The 27,331-nt window shown below is 38.6% G+C and overlaps 1 protein-coding gene across 4 annotated transcripts in view; it reads right to left on the reverse strand.

Moving 5' to 3' along the window:
• Positions 1-27,331, reverse strand: part of LOC309382980 (sodium channel protein type 1 subunit alpha) — a 136,377-nt gene that overhangs the window by 57,483 nt on the left and 51,563 nt on the right. For 2 of the 4 annotated variants that reach the window (XM_081934984.1, XM_081934983.1), the window contains exons 2-3: positions 7,938-8,250; positions 1,987-2,107 (exon numbers count right to left, since the gene is read on the reverse strand). In XM_081934984.1, the coding sequence (XP_081791110.1) occupies positions 1,987-2,107; positions 7,938-8,198 (382 nt within the window). In that variant the 5' untranslated portion in view covers positions 8,199-8,250. The remainder of the gene's footprint in view (positions 1-1,986; positions 2,108-7,937; positions 8,251-27,331) is intronic. The other 2 variants (XM_081934985.1, XM_081934986.1) reach the window with 1 other exon arrangement.

Here is a 27,331-nt window from a genome sequence, read left to right on the forward strand (position 1 = left end):
TCCTGTTTTGCCTTAGCCACAAAACACAATCGGGATTCTGTTCACATAAGAAGTAATATAGAAAATATAGAAAGCTGCCTTTGGTGCCAGTTATGGACAGTTATTGACTATCTGATAATAGACAGATCATTTTTGGGACAGGCTTGAGTATGTACAGAAACGATGGTGTGTGCTTATGGGTCTGGAATAAAGGATATAACCAACTTCCAAATTGACTGAGTAACAAGTTGGAGATGCACTACATGGGTAATCTACAACTAAGCTATTTCTGAAGACAAGTCTACTAGAATTCTGAAGGCCCATGTATCCTAGTTTCATCACCTACAATGAAATGAAATCAAGTGCCAGAGAGACATCTCATACCACTATGCATGCCAGTAGAAGGTGGAAAATTTCAATTTCAGAGATGGGCAGAGTTTGCCCTTGTAGTGGGCAAGGTTGGTTTCACACATCTTCAACAAATAGTTGTAGGATGTTTTTGCCCTGGAGTAAGCAGGACATGTAGATGAGCCCTTAGTGCATTTTATAATGCAAAAAAATATTCTTTGCACTCAGTTCTATGCAATGTGTTTTGCCTAACGATATTCTATTATTTTTATCAACTAGATAATAAATGTTAATACTAGGCTCTATTTATGGTAAATCTGTCCAACAAACCTGCAAACTACCCATTTCTGGCTAGTATCATTCATACTGTTCAGATATAGAAAGCATAAATTTGAATATATTGAATACAGACAATTTTGGAATTTCTTATTTATATCATATGCAAAGAATTAGAATATTTAAGTATCATGTTCAATAATTTCTTTATCAGCTTTTTTTCACAAACAGCCATCCTGTAAATATGCCTAATATCCAGTTTCTAGAAAAAAAAATCCCCAGAAATAATGACTTATTATCTGACTTTATAATAATATATTTAGTGAAAAAATACAACAACGTATACAGGTCGTCCTCGACTTATGACCACAGAGCCCAAGATTTCTGTTGCCAAATGAGACATTTGTTAAGTGAGTTTTGTCCCATTTTACAACCAATCCTGCCACAGTTGTTAAGCAAATCACTGCAGTTGTTAAGTTAGTAACATAGTTGTTAAGTGAATCTGGTTTCCCCATTGACTTTGCTTGTCAGAAGATTGTAAAAGGTGATCACATAATCCCAGAACGCTGCAACCGTCATAAATATGAACCAGTTACCAAACATCTGAATTTTGATCACGTGACCCTGGGGAGTCTGCTATGGTTGTAAATGTGAAAAATGGTCATAAGTCACTTTTTTCAGTGCTGTTGTAACTTTGAACGGTCGTTAAACAAACTATTGTAAGACAAGGACTACCTGTATATATGACAATGGTTTGATGCAATCCATTCCAGTTTACCATTGATAAGTTTTAGTGGACAATTTTTAAAATCTAAGAACTTAATATATTGAGATAATTTAGACTGTGATTCTGTGATCACTTACCTAGGAATCTTTGGAATCCATTAAACTTACTACAGAGTAAACCTTTACAAGGACTTTTATAAAGGACTGTAGTAAGGCAAAATACTGAGAACTTTTCAAACACTCTTGACTGTGCTTGAAGCCCATCAAAGAATTGGGAGTTTAAACAGAATACCAAGATGAGCATTCTTGAAGGATCCTGGCATAAGAAAACACCCAACTTTGAAAAAAGTTTTCACATTGCAGGTCAATACTTCATAAAGACAAGTGAAAGTAGGCATATCTTTCCATGGTGGGCCCAAACAATGCTCATTCCCAGAATGCACCTGGCTCTTGAGGCCGTTTGCTTATTTGAGTATTCTGTGCAGATTTGGCCGAGCATTTCCATGAATTTTAGATTTTCATTTTACAGTTAAATAGTTTGGCCCAACCTTCTTTTCAACCTAACAAACAATATAGAAATAAGGAATGAAATAACAAGTTACAGTTATAAATTGCTGTCTTGAGAAAACTATTTGTTAACAACCACTTGAAAAGGATATGAATGTACCAAAATCTTAATAGCTACTTTTCTAAGAGGATTGAAAGGAGTTAAAATGTATAGGGCAGGGGTGGCACTGAATCGGAAAATTGCCTTCCCTCTATTCAATACTATAAAAGTCTGGAAGAAAAAAAGAAACAGTGAAAGCAATTTAAGCATACACAATGTTATATTAATTTTTCTGTGTTTGCTTTTTCCAAGAAGAAAAACCAGACATCCCTGAACCAACCTTTGCAGTAAAAACATACTTATTATTTACTGTATAAACAATATAGAATTTGCCGTGGCATGGAAACATAATGTCAAAGGACATGTGAGTTAGAAAGGAATCTTATCAATCATCTGCTACTTCCATTTGAAAAGTTCTAGGTAAACCATTGCTTAAAAGCAGCTACTGTCAGAAATATTCTGACTCAGTCTTCATTAATTTAATTCCAATCCATTGTCCTGCCTTAAGTTTCAACAGGGAATAAGCTATTGCCCCTTACTGCTGTTCTTTCTCCCACAAAGTCTTCTACTACAACTTTTAACCTTTTCTCAAGTTTTAATGTTCACATTCTTTCTCATCTTGGTAGTTTTCTTGAACTCTGTCTGGCTTCTCTAACTATGATCTGGATGTAATGCTTGGTCAAGCCAACCCATTAGCATTTTTAGCCCATGTTGACACTGGTTCACTAGCATTCTAAAATCCTCTTTCTGTGTACTGCCAGCTCAAGGTATCAAAGAATCAACCATTCTGCCATAAAGTCTTCCCAATCCTAAATGTATGCATCTGAATTTTCCCACCCATATATTAGACCTTATTTCTCATAGCTGAATATCATTCAGTTCGATCTAATCTTGTTTAAGCTTGCCAAGTTTACTTTGAATTATGGAGTTCTCCTCTTAATGTTTAGTATTCCCCCATGATTTGCAAATCAGCATTCCCTTCCATCTCGTCCTCAGAATAATTTCAAAAATATTGAATAGCACAAAGCCAAATTGAAGTCTACTTAATCTTTCTTTTCAGGTCAATGCAGAATTTTTCCGAGAACCATTTAAGTGGTTGTTCAACTAGTTGCAAATTCACTGGATTGCAATAACCTCTTGCTCGCGTTTATTTGTTTTATCCACAACAATAGCATGACTACCAATTCACTTCAATTAAAATGTAGAGTGTTCCTTTTATTTACCAAACTTGTCATTCCACTGGAGTAGAGTTATTGACCTTACAACTCCAGATAAATCCATACTAGTTCTTGGTAGTGGTAGTATCAGTATTTGTTTCTGATTGTCTGTAGATTATTGCATGTCAATCTATTATCTTGCCCAATGTATACATTAAACTAACAAGATTGTAGGGTGGCTTTTTTTTTTTTTTTTGCTTTTTTATGGATTCCCACACAAAGTTCCAAATTCACTTTTGAGTCAGCTTCTGTAGTTCCTTCTTTGATGGCCTTCGGTCAGCAGGCAAAACCTACTTTCTTTAGACAGACATTTAAGCTTCTGGCATTGATTATCAATTGTTCTTTGTTTAATTTTAGCAGTCTCTAGCCTTTATTTGGTCTTTGTGGAAAGTAAGTTGTATCTGGATAAAATATTTTTGTATGTTTTAAATTTATGTTTAACAGCTATTAGACTCTTAGAGGGGTATAAATGTAAACAACTACATAAACTTCACTTTTATATAAATAGCTTCACCATTTAGGAATTGATTTAATGTGAAGGTTTTACTTTTTAAAGATTTGCCTGGCTGTATTACTGCATATAAAAAAGCCGCAGCTTCTAGTGTAGTAAACGCATGTTCTTATGAGGAATGACATTAAAATAGTGCAATATCAAAAATCCATGAAGCACAGACAATCTGGATCCGTCACCAGGACCAGAGGTTTAGTCTTCTGAGCTGGAGCCCATTCTCAGGGAACTTCTCCCTCACCAGAATGTGAGAGAGAACAGTGGTAGTTTGTTTTCTGTAAACTAAGCCATGGATCTCTGGTGCTAAAATTTTGTGTCTAAACAATAAGCTCAAAGATAACTTCCAAAATTGAGAACCAAAGCATACAAAAGACATGCTCTTTATAGGAAAAAACTATTATCGGGAAATAATTTAGCTAAGTGGCCAGAAGAATCATACAAAATTGGACAATTTGAAAGTATGATATGATCTGCATTAGGAGCAATATATAGCATTAAATGGGGGCAGGTGGGTCAAGTGAAAGAAGTATCAAGAGATAGCCTCCACTCATGTGTATTTTAAGAATATGAGGAAAGTTAAAATACGATGCGATGTGCTGTGTGTGAGACACTGCTGCGCATTGCATCTAAAATAAAGCAGTTAACAAATAAACCCAGCTCAACAGTCCACTTTTAATCCAAACTCGGTTCCAAATAATTGGCACTTGTGTAAATGGGTAGAGTTAATATTAGAAAATTCTAGATCAGACGAGCTTCTAGTCAAAGTACCCCTGACTATCCCCACAACCATTTTTGTATTGCTCAGCAAGTATTTATCTACTTAATCAAATATCCTCTTTTTCCTCTCCATGGGCCAATGGGCTCTCCTTTTGATTGGAAGCCCCCAAACAATCAAACAATCAGTTTCTTTTTTCTTCTTTTGCAAGGTATTATTATGTGGCATTGAGGAAATAAAGGAACCCCCACCCCCCCTGATCAGCCACTATATGGAGGAAGCAGCAATGGTGATTCTCACTGTCATTATGAAGACCGAGAGGGTGAAATGGGAGGGCTTCAAAGTGTGGCAGGAGGGTATGGTTAGGCTAGGAAATCCCTAGAGACAGGCAATCCCAGCAGTGGCTTTAAGTAAAGTGTCATCAAACTGTTTCTTCAACTTTCTCTTTAATAGGCTATGAAGGAATATGCAGTTGGTTCAACTTTTTGAAGGCCACTTGATGGTGTGAACAACTAAGATCACTTTATTTGTTTACTTAATCAATTTACATGACTTTCAATCTTGAAAATGCAACCCTGGGCAGCTAATAACATGTTAAAGCAATAAGAAAAAAATAGCAAGAGGATAAAAACTTACAATGATAACTAAAAAACAGAGTCAATAAACAATCAACAAACACATCTCCCAGGCCATCTAACCTTTCAACTCCTGTGCTCTGGAGCATGTACAGATATCCAGCACTTTGTGAAAGACCAGCAGAGTTGGGGGCCGATCTAACCTCTGGTCGTGTGCCAGACTAAACAGTTGTTAAGTGAATCCCTGTAGTTGTTAAAGTTAGTACGGTTGTTAAGTGAACCCAGCTTCTCCATTGATTTGGCTTGTCAGAAGGTGAGCACATGACTCTGGGACACTGCAACCGTTGTAAGTCTGAACCAATTGCCCAGTGTCTAAATTTGGATCACATGATCATGGGGATGCCACAATGGTCGTAAGTCTGAAAAATGCTCATCGGTTACTTTTTTCAGTGTGGTTGTAACTTTGAACGGTCACTAAATGAACTGTTGTAAACCAAGGACTTCCTATATTGCATTCTAATCACTGGGCCATCACAGCTCCAGACACTGAGACAGGTCCTACACATCTTCCAGACCCTGGGAGAGAACCTACACCGTATCACTTGGTGGACCTGGGGCAGAGATGTAGATGCTGTGGTTTCACGTAGAGCTTAAACAGGAGGGAGAAGCACATCAAGTCCTATGTCTGTAGAACAGATCTCTCATCCTCCGTAAATATCAATTGAACTACTCCTGAATGAAAGAGGAGAACCAGCATATAACTGTGCCTCTCATTCTTAACCCCTGAAGTCAGTCCAGACAGGTACCATGATCAATGATATCAAACACTGCTGAGAGAGAAGAGGAAGGATGGAAGCACTTCTCCCCATCCCGCTCCTGCAAGAGATCATTTCAAGTGAGCGATGCCCTTTCAGACCCATTCCCAGATCTGAAACCTGACTGGAAAATGGTTCAGGTAATCCAGATAGGTCAAAGGTTATCTAAAATGGTTGGCTCTAGCAATGGCATCTTGATGAGAGGATAAGATGTTCCCTCTTTACAGCAGGGCCACGCCAACTCTCAAGGATGAATTCAGTTGCATTGGTAAGCAACTGCATAGTGTCTACCTGGAAGTTTTAGCTAATTAGGAGGAACATGGATTCAGTGCATAAGTGGCCATGGTAATAATTCCAGGTACCTGACCTTGGCCATCAGGGCTAACAGATTCAAATTCATCCCAGATAATCGGTAAGATTGGGCCTCAGTTAGCTCTACAGGACCTGCCTCAAGGCAGAAGTCCAACCTGGAGTAAATCTGACCTTATCTGACAGAAGCTTCACATATCCTCATCGTGGTCTGAAGAAAAACGTCAATTACTCTAAATAGGAATGAGGGGCAGTTATCTGCAAATTCAATAAGGGTGGGGAAATGTTCATGTTTTGCTGCCCTTAGTATAAGGTTGACAAAGTGAATAGTGGCTCTAACTCATGCTTGGTTGGATTCACCCCTTATTCTCATATTTCTGCTTTCTCCACTTCTCAGTAATCCAAAGGGGTGAGGAGCTCTGGGATCCTCGAAAGGAGAGAGCTCTGATCCAAAGCCCTAGCAGATCCTCACATTCCAAGCAGCAACTAAGGCTTCAGTCAGATTGTGCACCAGACTTCAAAACCCATCCCTTAACTCCCCTGAAATCCACTAGGGTCTATTAGTTGCCTAGAATGAACCAATCAAATAGAGGAATCAATTGGAATGCTCTGAAAATGATAGACGTGTGTGTGTGTGTGTGTGTGTGTGTGTGTGTGTGTGTGAAGGTGATCTTCTCCAATATCCCACCACCATTGCTGTTTCTCTCCCTCTCCCCCCCTCTCACACACACGATATGGAAATAACCATCAGTACATTTTAGACCTTCAATGACCTAGGTCAGTTATATGACTGTGATGGTGACCATGATTTCCCAAGCTACTTCAGAGTTCAATTCCAGGGAAAGCAAGTTGAAGTTCCCTAGGCTATAAGCCCGGGAAACTGCACCACCAGCCCAGCCAATGAGCTCGGGGAGGGAGGCTGTAACACAACAGGGAGGCTGGCACAAGAACAACACTCCCACAATAGCACTTAGACTTATATACCGCTTCACTGTCCTCGGCAGCCCTCTCTAAGCTATTTACAGAGTCCGCCTATTGCCCCCAACAATCTGGGTCCTCATTTTACTGATCTCGGAAGGATGGAAGGCGAAGTCAATCTTGATCTGCTCAGAATTGAACTCCTGGAGGGAGCAATGAGTTAGCCCTGTAGTACTGCATTTTAACCACTGTACCAACCACTCTAACCAATATTGGCAGCAGTCCAGTGTTTTGTAACAACCGAATTTTGTATCTATTTGTCTGTAGAGCAGCACCTCTTGGAATTCCCCAAATGACCACAGCTTATCCACCACCACGATCCTAAGGGTAGGGCACATTTCAGAGAGGGGATCTGCCCCAGATGCACAGCCAGTTCTCAGTTAGGCACAGCTAGCTAGCTCTCCCACCCGTGATTAAATCACAGGTGAAAAACACCTTATTACCGGCTGCTACTGAATGCCAGGTTGTTACTCTAGCAACTTTCTATGCCAATCTCAGAACAGCACAATAGTCACCCTGCAGAAAGGACCAACTTCACTTATAAATGATCTACAATAAAACAGATTATACTTTTGAGACTCATCTTCTAACATTACTCACACATTGTGATCTTTCTTTTAATTTTGCTGGGGAACTTTCTTAACCATCTTTGAAATATACATTTTCAGGTTATTTGTTAGGATCACTTTCCTATACAGAATAAATCAAACGTTATGCAGTATAACAATTCCTCGTATCCAAAAACACAGACGTATATTGCAGAGCTCTCAAAGGGACCCTTGTGTAAACGGTAGGTTGTCAGAAAACCTGGAAGTGTGACTATCAAAGCAGATACCCAACAGGAGAGAAAGAGGCAACACCAAACGAGAATGGGAAACACTCACTTTTGTATTAACGTAAAATGGATCCAGGTCTTCCAAGGGAGTAGCGACCATTCCAGCAGGGATGTCACCATAAATAAATGGCAGTGATTTGCCAGCCTCCAAGTCACTACTTGGCTTTGGCCCATTTTCATCGTCTTTATGGTCTTGTTTGGGTTGCTTGGCTTTTTCGGCAGCAATACGTTGTTCGATAGCTGCAAGAGACTCTCTAGTGAAGTAGTGAAAGCTGTCCGGACCTGGTGGTACAAGCGCTGGCTGCTCCATCTTGTCATCCTGCACATTTTAATTACTAGTTATTCTCTTGCATAAGGAAGTACTGAAGAAAAGAGAAAAACAAGGAGTGAATCAACAACAACAAAAATCCCCATCACTTCTTCATTAAGCTAACATAATATTTAAGAAAATAATTATGTCAGACCTGGCAGCCATCTTTTACCTTTGGGACTACAGCCCTGCCACATTTTCTACTGTGGGAAAATGGGAGGGGGGATTATACAGAGTGTGGGTGATATATAGTCAAAGTAACATTCCTTTCTCAGAGAGTCAAGGCCACCTTGCCCTGCAGCTGAGATGCGGTGACTGGGAGGCACCTCCAGTTTTGGAGGGTGCCTGGATTGGAACATGTGGATGCTGGGCAGGGAGGTGGACTTTCATTTGGGTGGGGAAAACCTGGAAACTTTCAGATTCGGGTTTTCCCAGATGTGCCAATATGACATCTCTAATAAAATGGAACTTTGAGGAAACTCGACCCTCAGAGTCTTCTTTTGTTAGGGGTCTTACTTGGAACCGTGACAAATTATATCTTTAGAGTAACAAAATGAAGATTTTAAATATTTAACTATTTACCTTTGAAAGGGGAATTCTTATAGGCTGATAAGATTATTAGCTGTTTTAGATTCTCTCCCCCCCCCCCTTTTACTGGCAAATTTTTGTAGTTTTAACGGTGACCTAACCAGTCAAAATTGGTCAGAAAACATTTTTGTTGACATGAAGGTTCAGGGATAAGAAGACATTTTTTACTGAATCTGTTTGACAGGGAGCTGTGAAACACTACTAGGACTCTACCATGAGGTTTTTTAGAAGACAGCGTGAGGGGAAGGAAGGGGGACATTTTCCAACAGCAGTGAATAGTAGATATGAGCCTCGTTGCTTCCTGACTATGCATTGGTCAATGAGGCAATCTACAAGCTGAACATTTTTAAAACTCCAAGCAACGTGAAGGATTGTACTATCTGAAGATATTCAAAAGTGCTTCCACTGCAAACAGTATTTTATCAATTATAAAACATGAGAAAGTTCTTCTACTACAGAAGCCCAAAGGAAAGGACTAGTTAATGAAACCACAATTGTTAATTACAAAAAGATTTCATTCAGCAATTTCTCTGTGCATTTATTTTGAGCAGGATTCATCTCAGATTTTCAGAATCAGGTCAGAATGGTGGTGGGGAGACAAAATCCATTGGATGTTATATTCTGTATTTGAAGCAGCCATTAAAACACAACACACACACACAGATCAAGCTGACATATGGGAAAGAGAAGACTGCAAGCAGATGGTTTTATTTCTTTTAATGGATCTAATGTATTATTTTGGAAATGTGCCTAAGAAGAATATAACGTATTATCATAAATGCAGCATGTGGCCAAAGGTAAGTAAAGCCATGAGATATGTGGGGAAGCCGAGGACTAGCTTGCTCTATATATTTTATGCTGGTGAAGGGTTTCTTTAGTTTTGCAGATTTCAGAGGCCTAGTTGGTAGAAAGCAAAAGATCTCCTCAACTCTAGAGATTAAAATTCTGTGACTGCTGTCTCATCATTGGCAGTCTGCCTTGAAGTAGGCCTGTGATTATTAGTGCCAGAGCACTTAGCCAGACAAAGGGAAAGATGAGGAATAGCAGAGAAGCACTTGGTCAGAAGGAAGACCAGAGTTGAAAAAAGATCAAATAAATAAATTCATTAAAAAAGCAAAACAGAAGGCAAAGCAGAATGACAAGAGAAGGAAAAAGGGAGGGTGGAGAAGGAGGAGGAAAAGGAAAATAAAGTTAAAAACAACAACAACACCCTTTCGCAATTATGTAAGAGGAATAATTTTATTGATCTGATCTCTCTTTCAGTTGCCAGTGTTTGGAGGCAAAGGGGGGGGGGAGACTTAATGGAAGCAGGAAAAGCCCTACACTGCAAAAACAGCTAATGGATCCTTAATGCACTTGCAAAATAAATAAGGCCTGGGTTTCAAAGGTCTCCCTTAACCGCATCTGTTAAATGGATGCATTTCAGTATAGCTCAGGTTTATTATCTGAATACAGTAAACATTTAAAGGAGTATGAGGAATATCTCACTTAAGACACAATTTCAAATTTTTCAGATATTATGACTATGAACCAGGTAGAATCAATTAAGTATTAAATATGAGCACAGTGGTCTGGAATGTCACTGATATTTTCTCACAGAACCGTAATAGTTGATGGCACTGTGTAATTGGCGCTGTTTTGCGCTGACCTGTACCTTCATTCATTCATGCCATTTTCAGCCTTCAAACATAGGGCCTTCATTTGGGGACATACTGTAACTATTATGAATGCAGCAAAGGTTGGAATTAACCACAATATTGTTTTCTCAATCAAACCAATTAAGCAGAGGCATTCCGTAGAAGAATTCTGTAATTCTCCAAGCATTCCCTGGTGATAACAATAAAATGGTTGCCCTAGATTTCTTAATGTACCTTCAATTATTAAAATATATTATTTTGTGGCTATTAATATTACTATTATTATAAATAATTTCAGAGTCCAGCTCATTATCCGATAATGAAAAATCCTAACTCTTAATTCTTGCTATTTTATGAAAGGCTCATTTGGAGCTTTTACTGGACAAATGAATAATTTGTTCCAAGTAATATGCAGTTTGTTGCAGGCAGTCAGCTATTATAAAGCAATATTGTGCAGTTGTTAATCCTGACCACATTCCCCAAAGGAATTAAGCAGGGCCTTTCATTATAGTATGAACACATCTTGACCACCTCATGCTTGTGTGTTTTTTAGTATCCCCATGATGTGCTTTTGAGAGAGACAGTTTAAATCACGGATGTCAAACGGCGTCACATTGTTGTCACGTGACACTTTGTGACATTTTTTGCATTCGCGGAGGTGAAGTGGGCGTGGCCTATGCATGACACATCTGGCCCACGGGCCACTAGTTTGACATCCCTGGTTTAAGTAATTTAAATTACATAGTCCAGGTTTGATCCACTTTGACTCATAGGTGGTCGAAGACACACACACACCCCTTTCCAGCCTCATTGCACTGATTTCCAGAGAATTTCCTGCCCCTTGATAGAGAGCAAGAAGGCAGCACCCGGAGGGTTTTATGTTTTGCTTTGTTTAATATGTACTGCATGAATCAAAAACAAGACGTCACCATTGAGTAGCAAAACAAATGATAGACAATGCTGGCAGGATATAGACAGGCAATGGAAAAGCAAATTTTGTGCCAGTGTAATTTTCTGCTGGAACAAGTTCTGGTCCTTTTAACTTGGCAGCAAAGAAAGGCTTGTAGAAATGCCCATCCCCCATACAGCTGTGCAAGACTAAAACTGGAAGGTTTCTTGATTGCTTGTTTGAGGTAAGCATCGAAACTTAGAAATTGCAACAGGAATTCCCAGCCTCATTTTTAATGAACTAATTAAGGTGAACGTTTCTTGGAATACTTTGAAATGCTTTATTCTAGATTTCTCCCATTGCGGCTAAGCTATCGTCTGCAAAGAAGCTATCTACCAATTCATCTGTTATTTTTTCTTCTCCCCTCCTAATGTGCACACAACCCAGTATCAAGAAGTGGTAGTATTGAAAATCTTAGAACAGTAACCTTGTCAAGTTCTGGGATAAGAGCAAAAACAGCACAGAATTTACCACACTCCAAACCCCTAGATGTTGAAGGAACCAAAAGAGGAGTACTGTAACCCAGCTACTTCCATTTTGGTTCTCACCAATTTGTTGGACTTCCGACTAGTGGTGGGTCCCTACTGATTCAGACCGGTTCGGCCGAACCAGTAGTGATATGGCGATCTGGGTCACTGGAACCGGCAGCAACCCAGGCCTGCCACATCCCCAAACCGGTTCCTTGGTCTCTTCTGCCATCGGCGGCATGTTTCTGCCCATGCACAGAAGTTTTCAGTCAACTGCGCATGCACAGCAACGTGTGGTGGGTGCACCCGAAGCGAGCAGCACGCATCAAAACGCCCTCTCAGCGAACTGGTAGTAAACTGGTTAGGAACCCACCACTGCTTCCTACAAACTCTTAACTCTGGCCAGGGATGACAGAATTCCCAAAGTGTTTCAACAAAATACAGGGTGATTGAATTTTTTTTTGTCCATCCTCTTAAATACCCAAAGTTAATAGGTGCTATTGATTATTTAAACCCTTTAACAGTTCCACCAATTTTGCCTTGCCTCTCATTGTAACAAACTACAGAAAAGCTGGAGAGCAAGTATGGCAGAAGTAGGTAAGGAAAGAGCACATAATTTAGCTTTATGAATAACTGGGAATTTGAACCTGAAGGGGGAAAAAGGTTCCCAGCATGTCCTTTGTCCCTCATGTATTTATTTATACATATTTATATTTTCCTTTAAATCAGTGGTTCTCAACCTGTGGGTCGAGACCCCTTTGGGGGTCGAACAACCCTTTCACAGGGGTCGCCTAAGACCATAGGAAAACGCATATTTTTGAAAAAATACGGAAAACATACAATAATTTTATGGTTGGAGCTCATCACAACATGAGGAACTGATTAAAGGGTCATGGCATTAGGAAAGTTGAGAACCACTGCTTTAAATGATCCCAGGGTTAGTGTGGTAAACTTGTTTTTGTTTTTCTGAAGGATAAGAATTCAAATTTCTGTTGTTCATTTATTTATTTATTTATCCACCTTATCTAACAGGAATTCTAGATGGCATATACAGTGCTCCAGGGGTGGGTTCCGGCTTTTGATATTGCCAGTTCGCTTAAGGACGTGCTTCGTGTGCGTTCACGCTTGATGTGCACTACGTGCGCATGCCCAGTAGTAAAAAAAACCAAGATGGTGGTGCCTATGGCGCCGCCAATAGAACCGGTTTGGGGGCATGGCCGGGCGAGTTGCTACCTACTCAGCCGAACCAGTCTGAACCAGTAGAGGAACCCACCTCTGCAGTGCTCCCACCTTAATTTTCTCAAAAACAACCCTGTGAGTTAGGCTGGGCTGACAGAGATAATACTCACTTACAGTAGTGGGGCTCAAAAATCTGTCCCCAAGGCTTTCCCCTCTGTTTCCCCCCTTTACTTACAACAAATAATTATTAAAGTTCAGTTTCTGATGATATCTGATTATTAACATCCGAGAGGCAGATTTTTAAACCGGATTTTATTTTATTTTCAATTTGTCACTGCCATGCCACATTTGAATGAACATCTTGGCCTTCTCAAAACTGCTTTTAACTCAGGGAGGAAAATAGAAACTTCATTCAGAGGTAAATAGCATTTTTAGTGTTCTGCCCCCCCCCCCCCGCCTCCCATAGTACTAAAATAGAGAAAGGTATCTTACACTAAGCAGTATTGTACTCCAGTCTCATTTGGGTTTCCTTCATTTGTCATTTAGATTATTTTTAAAATTGGAAAAAGTAGTCCTATTAACAGCAACTGAACATCTTATTTTAGCTGCTCTGTTTTAGACTGGAACTCCTTGGTAGTAGAGACCTATCTCTTTTCTCTATGGAATTAGGCAAGTTTAAATAAAATAGTAAAAACTTCCAAGCAGACCAATGGACTGGTGCCATTTAGTATTTTTACTTTTCGATAAAGCTTCTATATGTGGATCCGAGATATTCCTGGAAATAAGGATGAGACTGAAGGCTGCCACTTTATAGCAATAATGGGAAATTGGAATGCTATAAAATAAGAAGCAATCTCTCACTCTCTTTCCCTCTCTCAGTTTAAAATTAAAAAAATATATGAGGTGAGTCAAGAAACCAAGGGGATGACTAGCTACAGTGCTGTGCATTACACTGGACTAGCTGTTGTGGCTTCAATCTGATGTTGCTTCACTAAAAGGGAAAAAAATATTGGCACTATAAAGCCCCTGAAGTGATTGTCTGCTTAGGCAAATAAGAGGGCTTCTCAAAGTGCAAAGAAAGCTCACAGAGAGATAAGAAAAAAGCTCATTAATTGTTTGTCAATGTATGATTGCTTTTTGAGGAAAAACAGTAAGTGTCAAGGTTCCAAATAGCATCCAAAAGTAAATCAGAGTCCGAGGCAGTTTCAGTTTATTAAGAGAGCCATGTTGGCACATCTGGGAAAACCCGAATCTGAAAGCTTCCTGGTTTTCCCAATCAGTTGAAAGTTCAAGATCCTGCCCCTATACCCACAAGTCCATCACATGGTCCAATCTTCCACTGCCACGCTGGCAGCCTCAACCCATCCAGTTCCGGTGCAGAGACAAAGGATGACCTTGGCTTTCTACAAAGAATGTTATTATGGCTACATACTACCCAACTCCACATAATCCCCCCTCCCATTTTCCCACATTAGAAAATAAACAGTAGAAAGTGTGGCAGGCCTGAGGAGCAAACGAAAATATGGCTTGCCGGCCCTGACCCTAAGAATATTAGGTTGATTGGCCACCCTGAGATAAATGGATAGATGGATGGACGGACAGACAGACAAGACAGACAACATAAATTTTAAAAGAGAAATTAGCCCCAAATTTATCTATCAGTTGGCCCATGCTGCATTTTTAGCTTAATACTTTGTATTCTCTTTTGTATTTTAAAAAATGGCTTTTGTTCACTTTTTGAATTTTTGTTTTGTCATATACTGCTTAGCTTTAATGGTAAAAAATGATATAGATGCTCCTTTTGCCAACAAGAAGAACTGTATTTTATGGAAGACAATGGTCTCCCAAAGGACATGTTCCTTGTAACCTATCACTTGGTAGATGCTTTGGAGCAGGAGAAATGTCCAGAAAAATAAAGACTATTTTGCAAGACATTGTTTTTCTCTTGCATGAAGCCCTCAATGTCAGAGAAAGATACCATTTGGAAAGAATTGTAATTCAAAGGTGAAGTGAATTTCAGAACTAAACGTCAGCTTTAGAAAAATAAATAAAACTAAAGGACAGCTTTCTAAAACAAAGAACTGTCATTTATAATAAAGGATATATGGTCACTGTAGTTATATATTTAAAAGATTAAATAAAAATATAATAATAACTACAATATTTACTTATGTGATAAACTATAAGAGCTGACCTACATATCAATCTACTCAGTGATTGCAAACTTTTGGCCTCAATATATCAGAAATTGAGAAAAAGTCCAAGTTAACTCTGCTCTGCCCCCCCCTCTCTCTCACACACACACCTGGATAAAAAGGAAGCAATTCTTTTTATTGTTTGAAATGATGCAATACTTGTCAAATGAATATTTTTCTAAGAAAAGAAAAGGCCAGACTTACAAAATGGCTGTGGGCTTTCATGTTTCCCAAAATTCAAGGGGAAAGAAAGGGTGATGGAAAGAAGGTATCTAAAATGGGAACACTTGTGTATTCAAAATTGCATTTTGCAGTGTTTAGCAAATCCAGATCATGTTTCTCAATTTTGAAAATTGAAGATGTGTGGACTTCAACCCCAGAATTCCCAAGGCAATATATATATATATATATGTATATATCCACACATTTTAGAGTTGCCAAGATTGAGAAACATTAGAGGCCTCCAAGATGGAGTCTTCAGATTCACTTCCCCCTCTCTTATACCCATACTTTCTGATCATTGTTTTGTCCCTCCAGCAGTGTCTTAAAAATATGGATACCTTGGGGAGATTCTAAGGCATGCATCTGCACTCATCTGCACCTCAGCAGCTTGCCTCCATACCAGTGTAAAAACACTGTCTGAATGGAGACAACTTTGGCCACATATTGCAAGGGATTCAGTCTGGATTGGCTATCTTGTCCTCCCATTGACTAGTTCTCCACTCTTGGGCCATCCCACCTTTTTGTTCCAGGAAACCAGCGGCCAATTGCTTTCCATCCTGGGACATTTTATATGAGTATCAGAAGTGGATTGGGTGAACCAGTAGAGGCGCCGGTGGGAGGGTCTGCCCACCTGCTCGGATGCTTCTGTGCATGTGCAGAAGTGTCGCACACACGGGCGAGCATGCACACGCGCATGCGCAAACCAGTAGTAAAATAAATTGAAACCCACGACTGATGTGCATGTATATATCTCTAAAGCAGACACAATGTATATTACAAACATGACATTGGAATGTTTTTGATAAACTCATCAGGGTGTCATTATTTGTCTTGTTCTACTAAGTCAGCATGCTGGGTAAACTATCTCTGAGATATGAGCAGAAGTTTGGGGTCTATACTCAACCACAGCCCTAGAACAAACACAGTCCCAGCACTTGAGATATATTTTGGGTGTATCTCCAAAAACATTTGCTGCAGCAGTTAAGAGCTGAATTGGGAATTCATACAATTCATGCACTATCCAAAATTAGACCATATAACTACTGGTGCAAAGTCAATGAAATGGAGACTGATAGACTCCCCAAGTTATGTCTACTAGAGCAAATAAAATTACAACCAGAAATCTCCTGGATCACCAAACTTAACAAATTTTATAAGAAGCTGTGGCCTCCTGTCTCTTGTGTAACAGGAGAACAACTCAAAAAAAGAGCTGCCCAAAGAATTAAGGATATAGAAGCACAAAATGATATAGCTATCCTTAGTAAGGTAGGTAACTTGAAATGGCTTAGTAAGGTAGGTAACTTGAAATACAAACATATTTTTCAAGTTGACAGCTATTGGAAGTTACAACTGCCAAAAGATCTTAGGGAGATATTTACATGAGTGAGATTCAAACAGCTTGACACAATGGTCAGATATGGGAGATTCCATTCTATACCCCACAATGAGCGTCTCTGCATTTGGGGACCGGTAGAGGTAGAAGACCTGGCTCACATCCTATTTGATTGTTGCTTGTATAAGGGGATGAGAGACAGGTACCTTGGTCTATATACCAAACAAATGACCCATTGGGATCCCCATATCAAAACAACTTGCCTTATGTGCGGCCAGAATCGGAAAATAACATTTAACACAGCACAGTACTTAAAACAAAATGGTTCGGATGAGATCTGCATATGTGGGACTGATTGGGGTAGATTGTAGGGGTGACATCGAAATATAATTTCATCATATTTTATCTATATCTTAAATCATTGTAATCTATTCCAATTTCATTTTAGACTGTATTTTATTTCAATTCCATCTTAAATCGTATTTTATTCCAATTCCATTTTAAATGGTATTTTATCAAATTTCCTTTTGAATTGCTTTTATCAAATTTTAGTAATAATTTGTTTTTGGAACTTTGCACTTTGATGTGGCCCAAGGGCTAATCAATAAAGACTCAATACCAATGTCAATATGAGCAATGAATATCAGTTATCTGACTTATTGGGACACTGGTCCCATTTGATTCCTCCCCCTCTTGCCGCTCAAGATTCATTCAGCTTGTTGTGAATATTTTCTTAAAAGGGCACTTTAAGTAGTTGACATGTATTTGAAGAGTACCTTATACATTTGTTTATAAATGCAGCTTTTAAGCGTATGAGAGGATAACCTTCACCAACACAGTATTGTGTGATGAATTCAATTTATAGACACCGAGGTAGAGCATAAACATACACACAGGAACAAGCAGCTTTAAGAAAAAAAATCCTTTCTTACTGACTTGTTTCTTCTAATGTCTAATGTTAGAATGTGGCCTGTTAGGAACCGGGTCGTGCAAGTGGCGGGCAAACAAGTTAAATTTCATCTGTACATGCGCGGAATCTAGATTGCACGCCAAACCACCCCCTCCCCCTGGTCCACAGAAGACAATTTTTCTTCCCAATGTGGTCTCTAGTGCCATTAAGGTTGGAGGACGCTATTTTAAAGGTTTCTTTATCATAAATCTCTAATAGCACACTAGTTGTAATTCTTGCTTTGTGGATAGTAGGTTGCTGGTTCAAAACTCTGAAGATTTTTTTAAAATTATAGTATGTAATTACTTCTCTGAGTTTCCTACTTTTCACTGTAAGATTTTTTAAAATCCAGAGTTGGCACTCTTTCAGTGTTTTCCCAGTCACCTGGGACAGAAGACTGCACTGTCAGTTCTCTAACAGCCTAAATAACTTGTGGTTTAATGTACAAATAAACCATACAAGCCTTCCAAGTGAATTTCCAAATATATTGGAAAGAAGGCACAAAAACAACTGCCTCTTATTACCAGAGGAAAAATCTTTCCAATAATGTATTTCTGGATGAGATTAAGTTAACTGGCCTTTCCCATCTCAGTCAAATTCAACTTATAGGCAAAATTGAATAGATGAAAATAGGGATAGACTTATAATATGTAATTCTTATTCCTTAGCAATTATATTCTGCCTGATGTGCACTGGTACTGTTTTCAAAGCCAAAACTACATTTGCTATTTAAGTTAAAAATATGTTAGAAAATTATAATTCTTCATCTGCATCCAAACACAGTTCAGAATATACTCCATTTTCTAAAATAGCACAATGTTTCCTGAATGGAGTCTTAGTCTTTATATTTATACATATTATTAAAGCATTTTTGCTAAATCTTCTTAGTTCAAAATCTACAGCTAGATATTGCCCCCACCTCACAACATTTGTAACAGTCATATATTTTCTAATAAACAGTAATTTAGAAAACAAACCATCACAATGAAACATCTTATACTATCATTATAGGTGTTTTTAATATGATCAGTGCATATGTTCATGTGATGCCAATAATATTGTTGAATTTACCAGGGTAGGTCTGATGGCTGCTGCTGCATTTTTCTGCAGTACTCTTACTGCACTAAATGACTGCAGTGGAAAGAGGCTGTGCTTGAATTTTTTTTAAGGTAGCAACACTGCTTTTGTACATTCACAAAACAAAACAGGGACTTCATTTACTTTGGATCTGTCAGAATGGTAGGTACAATCCACCTTCCATTAAACTGAGAGAGAGAGAAAGAGAAAAAGAGAGAGGGGGAGAGGGAGAGAGGGATTGCATAATCCACCCCTTCTTGTGTGTGGGAGAGGATATTTCTCTAATTTTACCCAGTGCTTACTAATATGCATGGGAGGTACTATCTCTTTGCTTTGGGAAACCAGCAATTTTAATTGGAGTACTCTCAACCAACAGTAGCTAAATAAAGGACAGATTATGAAGATGATGGATTCCAATTTATACCATTAAAGGAGTACTGTACATCTGCATTCAGAGAAAGATATATATACATATATATATAATGAAACTGAAGCTTGAAGGACAGGGTCCCTAACTCGTAAATTGTATACATTCTATCTAGTATAGGAGTGGGTATACAGAATGTATTTCTCTGCATAGACTTTTAGAAAGAGAGAAAGAAAAAATTAGTATCCAAGAATGAATTAAGAATATGGGATGAACCAGTATTTTGAATGTAACAATGACAGTGCAGTTTGTAATTCATCATATTTCTAAAACAGAAGCAGGGGTAAGGCATTTGTTTTGACAGGCTCTGCTTTAATTCTAGCTGCTTCTAATTGCCAAACTCTAATTCAAATCTACTAGTCATTTATTTTATTTTATTTATTTAAAACATTTATGTAGCCACCCATCTACTAACCACCTCCGGAGAGGTAGCTCCCAACCAAAGATTTATCAATCATTTAAAAGGTATCATAACTACTTGTAGGAAAGCATTCCAGAAAAATAAAATTATTTAAGGATGTTATTTAAGTTTAAGGAAGGACTTCTATCATATCATAGATTCAGGGAAAGATCTTAAATGTTAACCTTGATGCTAAATCTTAAACAAGAGAGAAGATAGAAAAAACATTTTTTGGAATGCAACTTGAGTTAAAACAAATCAGGAAACATCCTTCTGCCTCTGAAGAGCAATTGCCAATTAGTGTTTACAATATTAGATCATATTAACAGAAAATCAGCCTTGTTCCATCTTCAATGCTATTTTTGTATCTAGGAACATGTCTAAGGAAGCACAAGTTCAATAGAATATACCGGTAGATGTTCATGTTCAAATTAGGGACATAGGAAGAATTCCACTATATCAATGCTTTTAACATGTAGCTAATGTAAAACTCTGCAAATCACTATCTTTTCAGATATTGTGTCTACTTTTCCATTTAACTAGTATACAGATATGGAGTCACTACTATATAAAATGAGAGAAAACCTCTATTCCCTTACTAGCACTGATAATTTACCCAATTTGGTAATGAAATGTCTGCAATAACATCCAAACTCAGAAAACATCCAAACTCAGAAAGAACCAAGGACCTCACATTTCAACCCTGAGCTACAAATATTTTCTTCTATCAGTACACATGGAAATCCTTGTCCTACTTGTTTGATTCTGCATACAATAAAGTCCAAAACCATACACTATATGAATATTAGGGGATTTTTAGCAGCCTGGCCTAAATTCAAGGTTATTTCTTGAGCAAAAGGAATAGTTTTGGTTGGGACAGATGGACAAATTGCAGCTCATCAAATCAGTCAGGCCAAACCTTGGGGATTGCTCATATCTGTGCCTTATATGCCTCAAGACTGCCTCCCTAGTCTGAGCAACTTCTCAAGAAAGGTTGCTAAAGACCTTTGCTTTGCCATGCCTTGCCTTCTAAAAGCCTAGTTCTCCATTTTCATGAAGTTATACCTCCTGCCTCTAATGCTTCAGATGAACATTTTACTACTCTTAGGGCTTCATCTTCTACACTTAGGATTGTCAGACCTGGAAGCCATCTTTTACCTTTGGGACTACAGGCCTGTCACATTTTCTACTGTGGGAAAATGAGAGGGGGAATTATACAGAGTGTGGGTGAGATATAGTCAAAATAACATTCTTTCTCAGAAAGTCAAGGCCACCTGTGATGAGGTGACTGGGAGGCATCTCCAGTTCTAGGATGGTGCCTGATTGGATCATGTGATGAACATGTGAGTGCTGGGCAGTGACTTGAACTTTCTTTTGCGTGGGGAAAACCTGGAAACTTTCAGATTCAGATTTTCCCAGATGTGCCAACATGACATCTCTAATAAAATGGAACTTTGAGAAAACTCAAGCCTTGGAGTCTTCTTGCGTTGGGGGTGTTACTTGGAACCCTGACAAGGTTCCAATGATTGATAGGTTTGAAAAGTGCCTTTGGACCTACATAACAAACCCATCAGCATCAACCCATCTAGTCTTTAATGAATGAGTGAAGAATTCTTTCAGGGAATAGTGAATTTCTTATTACTTCCTGCTCATCGATTGTGGTGCAAGATATATTGATAACAAAACAGATTTTCCCTGTAGAATCTCTGGACTTATATTCGTCATTACAAATACAGCAAGGCAGCAGGTCTGTGCCAAGGCTTTCCCATCTGACTCTCCAGGGTCCCTGGGGATTCCCCTGCTGATCCAGGCTTTCTGGAAAAGCTACTGCTAGTCTTTCAGGAGAGCTTTCCAGAGAGCTCAAAGCTTCTGCTAGATCTTGCTCTGTCCACTTGTGACTTCCTTCTGGAAATAGGGGTAGCCAATACTAAACCTTGGCCTGAAGACAGGTTGCTTAATGCTTCTTCACTGAAAACAATCAGGATGGAAAATAGTATGAAAATGCAAAAATCATCCCCATGTAAATTTGTGCACATTCTGGTCCAAAGGTTATTATTTAGTTTGTGCTTACAACCAATAGTTAGGTCACAATCTCACAGCAAAAGGCAAAGAAAGACCCTGTTTGACATACAACACCTGGTCTCCAGGAGGGTGGGTGGGTAGCTCAACCATGCCAAACTGACAGGCGCAATGCAATGGCAGGAGCAACTGAAGATACAAAACCTTTGCTAGACCAATTCTCGAATACAGCTCGTCTACCTGGAATCCGCACAGTATATTAATACAATTGAAAGAGGCCAGAGATATTTCACGAAGAGGGTACTCCACTCCTTTATTCACAACAGAATACCCTATGCCACCAGGTCTGAAATTTTGGCCTTGGAAAACCTAGAGCTACGCCGCCTACGGTCTGACCTAAACATAGTTCACAAAATTATCTGCTACAGCCTCCTATCTGTCAATGACTACTTCAGCTTCAACCACAATAATACATGAGCAAGCAATAGATACAAACTCAAGGTAAAACACTCCAAATTCGATCGCAGAAAACATGACTTCAGCAACAGAGTGGTCAATGCCTGGAATGCACTACCTGACTCTGTTGTTACATCCCTAAACCAGAGGTGGGTTGCTCCCGGTTTGACCCGGATTGGCCGAACCGGTAGTAGCGGCAGCAGGACGCTCCGCCCAGACACTTCTGCGCAAGCATGTGTGCGAGCATGCCCGAACTAGTAGTAAAAAAATTGGCAACCTACCACTGCCCTAAACCCCCATAATTTTAACCCAAGACTGTCTACTGTTGACCTCACCCCATCCCTAAGAAGTCTGTAAGGGGTGTGCATAAGCACACCAGCATGCCTAACATCCCTGTCCTACTGTCTCCATTTGTTCGTAGCCATTTATTGTGTCCATACTTATGTTTATACTAATACCTGTTATCTTTTACGTGTTTGACAAAATAAATAAATAAGTAAGTAAGCAAGTAAGTAAATAAATGTTAAAAAGGACTTTGACATACTTAAAAAGGGATAGGACTTAAACTATTTGACATCATTGATCCACCGCACAGATGCCCAGACCCCAGAAGGGTCAATCTTGAGACCAATAGGTTTTTCTTGAAATCATCTTCATAGCTAATTGAAGAAGGAAAGCAGAACAAGAAGGAAAAAGGAAAACAATGAAATCAGATATCTGTAAACCACTTCTATTATTTCATCTGTCACACTTTTTAATGACCCATCCAAACAGTATGTCTATCTGAATAGAGGTTGACTTCTTTGCTACTTCACGTGGCTGTGATAATTATTATGCACACCAGAACAACTAGACACAAGGACACTTTTTTCCTGAATGCCATCACTCTGCTAAACAACTAATTCCCACAACACTGTCAAATTATCTACTAAGACTGTATTACTGTTGTTCTTCTCTTCCTTCCTAATATCTATCTCTTCCCACTTATGACTATAATCATGTTGCTTGTATCTTTACAATTTATTTTTTGTTTCATAGTATAATTTGATTGCTTATTAGTAATCTATGACTATCACTAAGTGTTCTATTCTATGTTATACTATTCTATGCTATGCTATTCTATTCTGTGTTCGTTATTATGCAGACATGGGTTGTTGTTTTTGCTGTATCTTATTTGTGCTGCAAAAATCTTGATGGTCCCTTGACGGCAGGAAAGAAATATAGAAACATTTTGTTGCCACCTCGTCTTCATCTGGATTTTTAGTTTGATAGTACACAAAATAAGAGCCAGTTTGATGTAGTGCTTAAGGCACCATGCTACAAACTGGGAGATTGTGATCTCTAGTTGTGCCTTAGGCAAAAACAGTCCCCCTGTTTCAGTCCCCCTACAAAGGGGACAAGGACAAAGGACTTCAGAAATCTTGCCAAAAAACCTGCAGGGACTAGTATACGCCAGGAGACAATAATGAGTCAAAAAAGTGTGCACATGCAAGTGTGTGAGCACACATATCCATACAAGGCTGCAAAATACACATTTCCTCAGCACAGAAAAAAATGATGAATATAATTTCTTTATTAGTTTGGATCGTAATTATAGCTGATGAATGAAAATGGTATGTAGAACACTATTACATATCCAAAGGCTGCTTCAGAACCTTTTAAATATCTTTCTACAAATAGTACTGGATTGGTTTCTAACATCCTATAGTTAACCCCTGAAAGTAGGAAAAGGAGCTCTTTCTGCCACATCCTATGCAGTGGTGGTATTCAAATTTTTTGTACTACTGGTTCTGTGGGCGTGGCTTGGTGGGCATGGCAGGGGAAGGATACTGTAAAATCTCCATTCCCTCCCCACTCCAGGGGAAGGTTACTGCAAAATCCCCATTTCCTCCCAATCAGCTGGGACTCGGGAGGCGGAGAATAGATGCGGGCGGGGCCAGTCAGAGGTGGTATTTACCGATTCTCCGAACTAGCGGTTCTCCAGAATTGGTAAGAACCTGCTGAATACCACCTCTGATCCTATGGTTGATGACATGTTTTAAAAATATCAGGTTTCGGAAGGAAGGAGGGAGGGAGGGAAGGAAGGAAGGAACTTAGTTCTGTACTGGCTTAAACAAAAGCATCAAGTTGATATCAGTTGAATAATGACACAGTCTAGCAGTGGTGACTTTTATAAGGAAGAAACACATTGTATTTATTTTCTTGAAGTTCTGGTGAAGTTATTGTCAATTAAATGTTTTGTGTTAAACATCTTCAAGTTATGTATCTCATTCAGGAACTTACTTGGAAGCTGAAAATTTAAATGAAAATGTAATAATGATATTATATTATAGAATGTGGACGCAGTGGCACAGAGGCTAAGATGCTGAACTTGTTGATCAGGTCAGCAGTTCAGCGGTTCGAATCCCTAGCATTGCGTAACGGAGTGAGCTCCCGTTACTTGTCCCAGCTTCTGCCAACCTAGCAATTCGAAAGCATGTAAAAATGCAAGTAGGAAAATAGGAACCACCTTTGGTGGGAAGGTAACAGTGTTCCGTGTGCCTTTGGCGTTTAGACATGCCCGCCACATGACAAAGGAGACGTCTTCAGACAGCGCTGGCTCTTCAGCTTTGAAACGGAGATGAGCAGCACCCCCTAGAGTCGGGAATGACTAGCACATATATGCGAAGGGAACCTTTACATTTGCCTATTATAGAATGTATATTTTGAGAAAATTCTAAGTCATGAAGTTCATGTTGACTTCTTGCTGACCTCAAGAAATTCACTTAGATCTTGGAAACCAAATACAGGTAGTCCTCGAATTACAACAGTTCATTTTAGTCTTATGACCGTTTTTCAGAGTTATGACCTTTGCAGCATCCTCATGTGATCAAAATTCAGATGGTTGGCAACTGGTTCATATTTATGACCGTTACTGTGTCCCAAGGTGATGTGATCACTTTTCTCAATGGGTAAGCCAGATTCACCTAACAACCCTGTTACTAACTTAACAATGGCCATGATTCACTTAACAACTGTGGCAAGAAATGTCGTAAAAATGCGGCAAAACTCACTCAACAAATATTTCACTTAACAACATAAATTTTGGGCTCAATTGTGGTCATAAGTTGAGAACTACCTGTACTCAACAGCAACAGCAGAAAATCAGGCATATGCGCGTGCACACACAGACATGTTATTTAAATTTCACTTCTGGTCTTAGGACCCTAATAAAGATTATTTGATATTTCTGTGGTTATTTTTTAAGTAATTAAGAAGCATACATTTTTAGGAAAGGTCAGTGGTGAAATTCCAATTTTTTTTACTACCAGTTCTGTGGGCATGGTTTGGTGGGTGTGACAGGGGAATAATACTGCAATATTTCCATTCCCACCCCACTCGAGGGGAAGGATACTGCAAAATCCCCATTCCCTTACCACTCCTGGGGGAAGGATATTGCAAAATCTTCATTCTTGCCAGTTCTCCGGAATACTCAAAATTTCTGCTACTGGTTCTCCAGAACCTGTCAGAACCTGCTAAATTCCACCCCTAGGAAATGTGAATTTAAAATAAAACGGGAAGAAAAGTTTATAAGTCACCCGAATCAATGTATGTAATATAATAATAAATTACATTAATATAATAAAAATTAATTAATTAATTAATTAATACAATAAAAATTTCTGTGAATGCTATGTAAAGTTTTCTATTCCATAGTACTTGGTAATTATTTAAAAGTTAATTAATTAATTAATACAATAAAAATTTCTGTGAATGCTATGTAAAGTTTTCTATTCCATAGTACTTGGTAATTATTTAAAAGTTAATTAATTAATTAATACAATAAAAATTTCTGTGCAATGTTATGTAAAGTTTTCTATTCCATAGTACTTGGTAATTATTTAAAAGTTAATTAATTAATTAATACAATAAAAATTTCTGTGCAATGTTATGTAAAGTTTTCTATTCCATAGTACTTGGTAATTATTTAAAAGTTAATTAATTAATTAATACAATAAAAATTTCTGTGAATGCTATGTAAAGTTTTCTATTCCATAGTACTTGGTAATTATTTAAAAGTTAATTAATTAATTAATACAATAAAAATTTCTGTGCAATGTTATGTAAAGTTTTCTATTCCATAGTACTTGGTAATTATTTAAAAGTTAATTAATTAATTAATACAATAAAAATTTCTGTGCAATGTTATGTAAAGTTTTCTATTCCATAGTACTTGGTAATTATTTAAAAGTCCAACTTCTAAACCTTATTAAATTTGTATACTGCCCAACTCACAGAGAATGTGGGTGTTTACAAGGTAAAAACATAGGAAAAACTAATAAGACAAAAGAGCAAAAAGATGGCAAAAATTGGGCAACAAGAAAAACATGCACTTCAATCAACCCAGCCCAAAGCCAAAGTGCTCTCTTCTTTTATTCACTGTTGCCAACAGTTGAATAGACAAAAGTGGAATTTTGACACCTGTTGAAGTCACACCTATTTCAACGAATAATCAACACACTTGATTGTGATTATCAACACAATATTCAATCAAGCAGTGAACAGGTGATACACCTTTCATGCAGTTTGGTTAACAGATGAAAACCAGCATGTTCCTTGTTTCTTCAGTAGCAATAAAATTAGCTCTTGGCTGCCCAGCAAAGCTGCTGTTGCCTCAGACAGAACTGCAGAAGCAGTTTTACACTGAAACGCTCTGAATATTTGTATTAAAACATCTTCAATCGTCCAACGAGCCCATAAATTAAAAGAACTGAACTAAAAATGTGTCCTGCATCTGCTAGGTAGATGAGATAAAAGGGCCAAATGGGAGAGTCTGCTTCCCTAGCGGAAAAAAAAGAGAAGTTTACTCTGAAGTAGGTTCGTAAGCTATCAGAAAATAGACGCTACTGGTGTTAACACAGGAAGTCCTTTAGGAGTGTTTTCCCCCTGTGTCCTCCACACTTACTTTAAAAAGCAAAATGATGTAAAACTGGATTAGTAGTTAAGCAAAAGCCTGAAATGAGACAAAGACTCTAAGCCAGTGGTTCTCAACCTGTGGGTCGGGACCCCTTTGGGGGTCGAGGGACCCTTTCACAGGGGTCGCCTAAGACCATTGGAAAACACATATTTTTGAAAAAATATGGAAAACGTAAAATAATCTTATGGTTGGGGGCAGTGACGTGCGGTCAGTGGAGGCAAGGGAGGCAGGGCCTCACCTCTCTTCATGGAATAATAGTATATAATATTATATACTAT

The sequence above is a fragment of the Natrix helvetica genome (genome assembly GCF_964273705.1).
Source record: "Natrix helvetica genome assembly, chromosome: 1".
NCBI lineage: Eukaryota > Metazoa > Chordata > Lepidosauria > Squamata > Natricidae > Natrix > Natrix helvetica.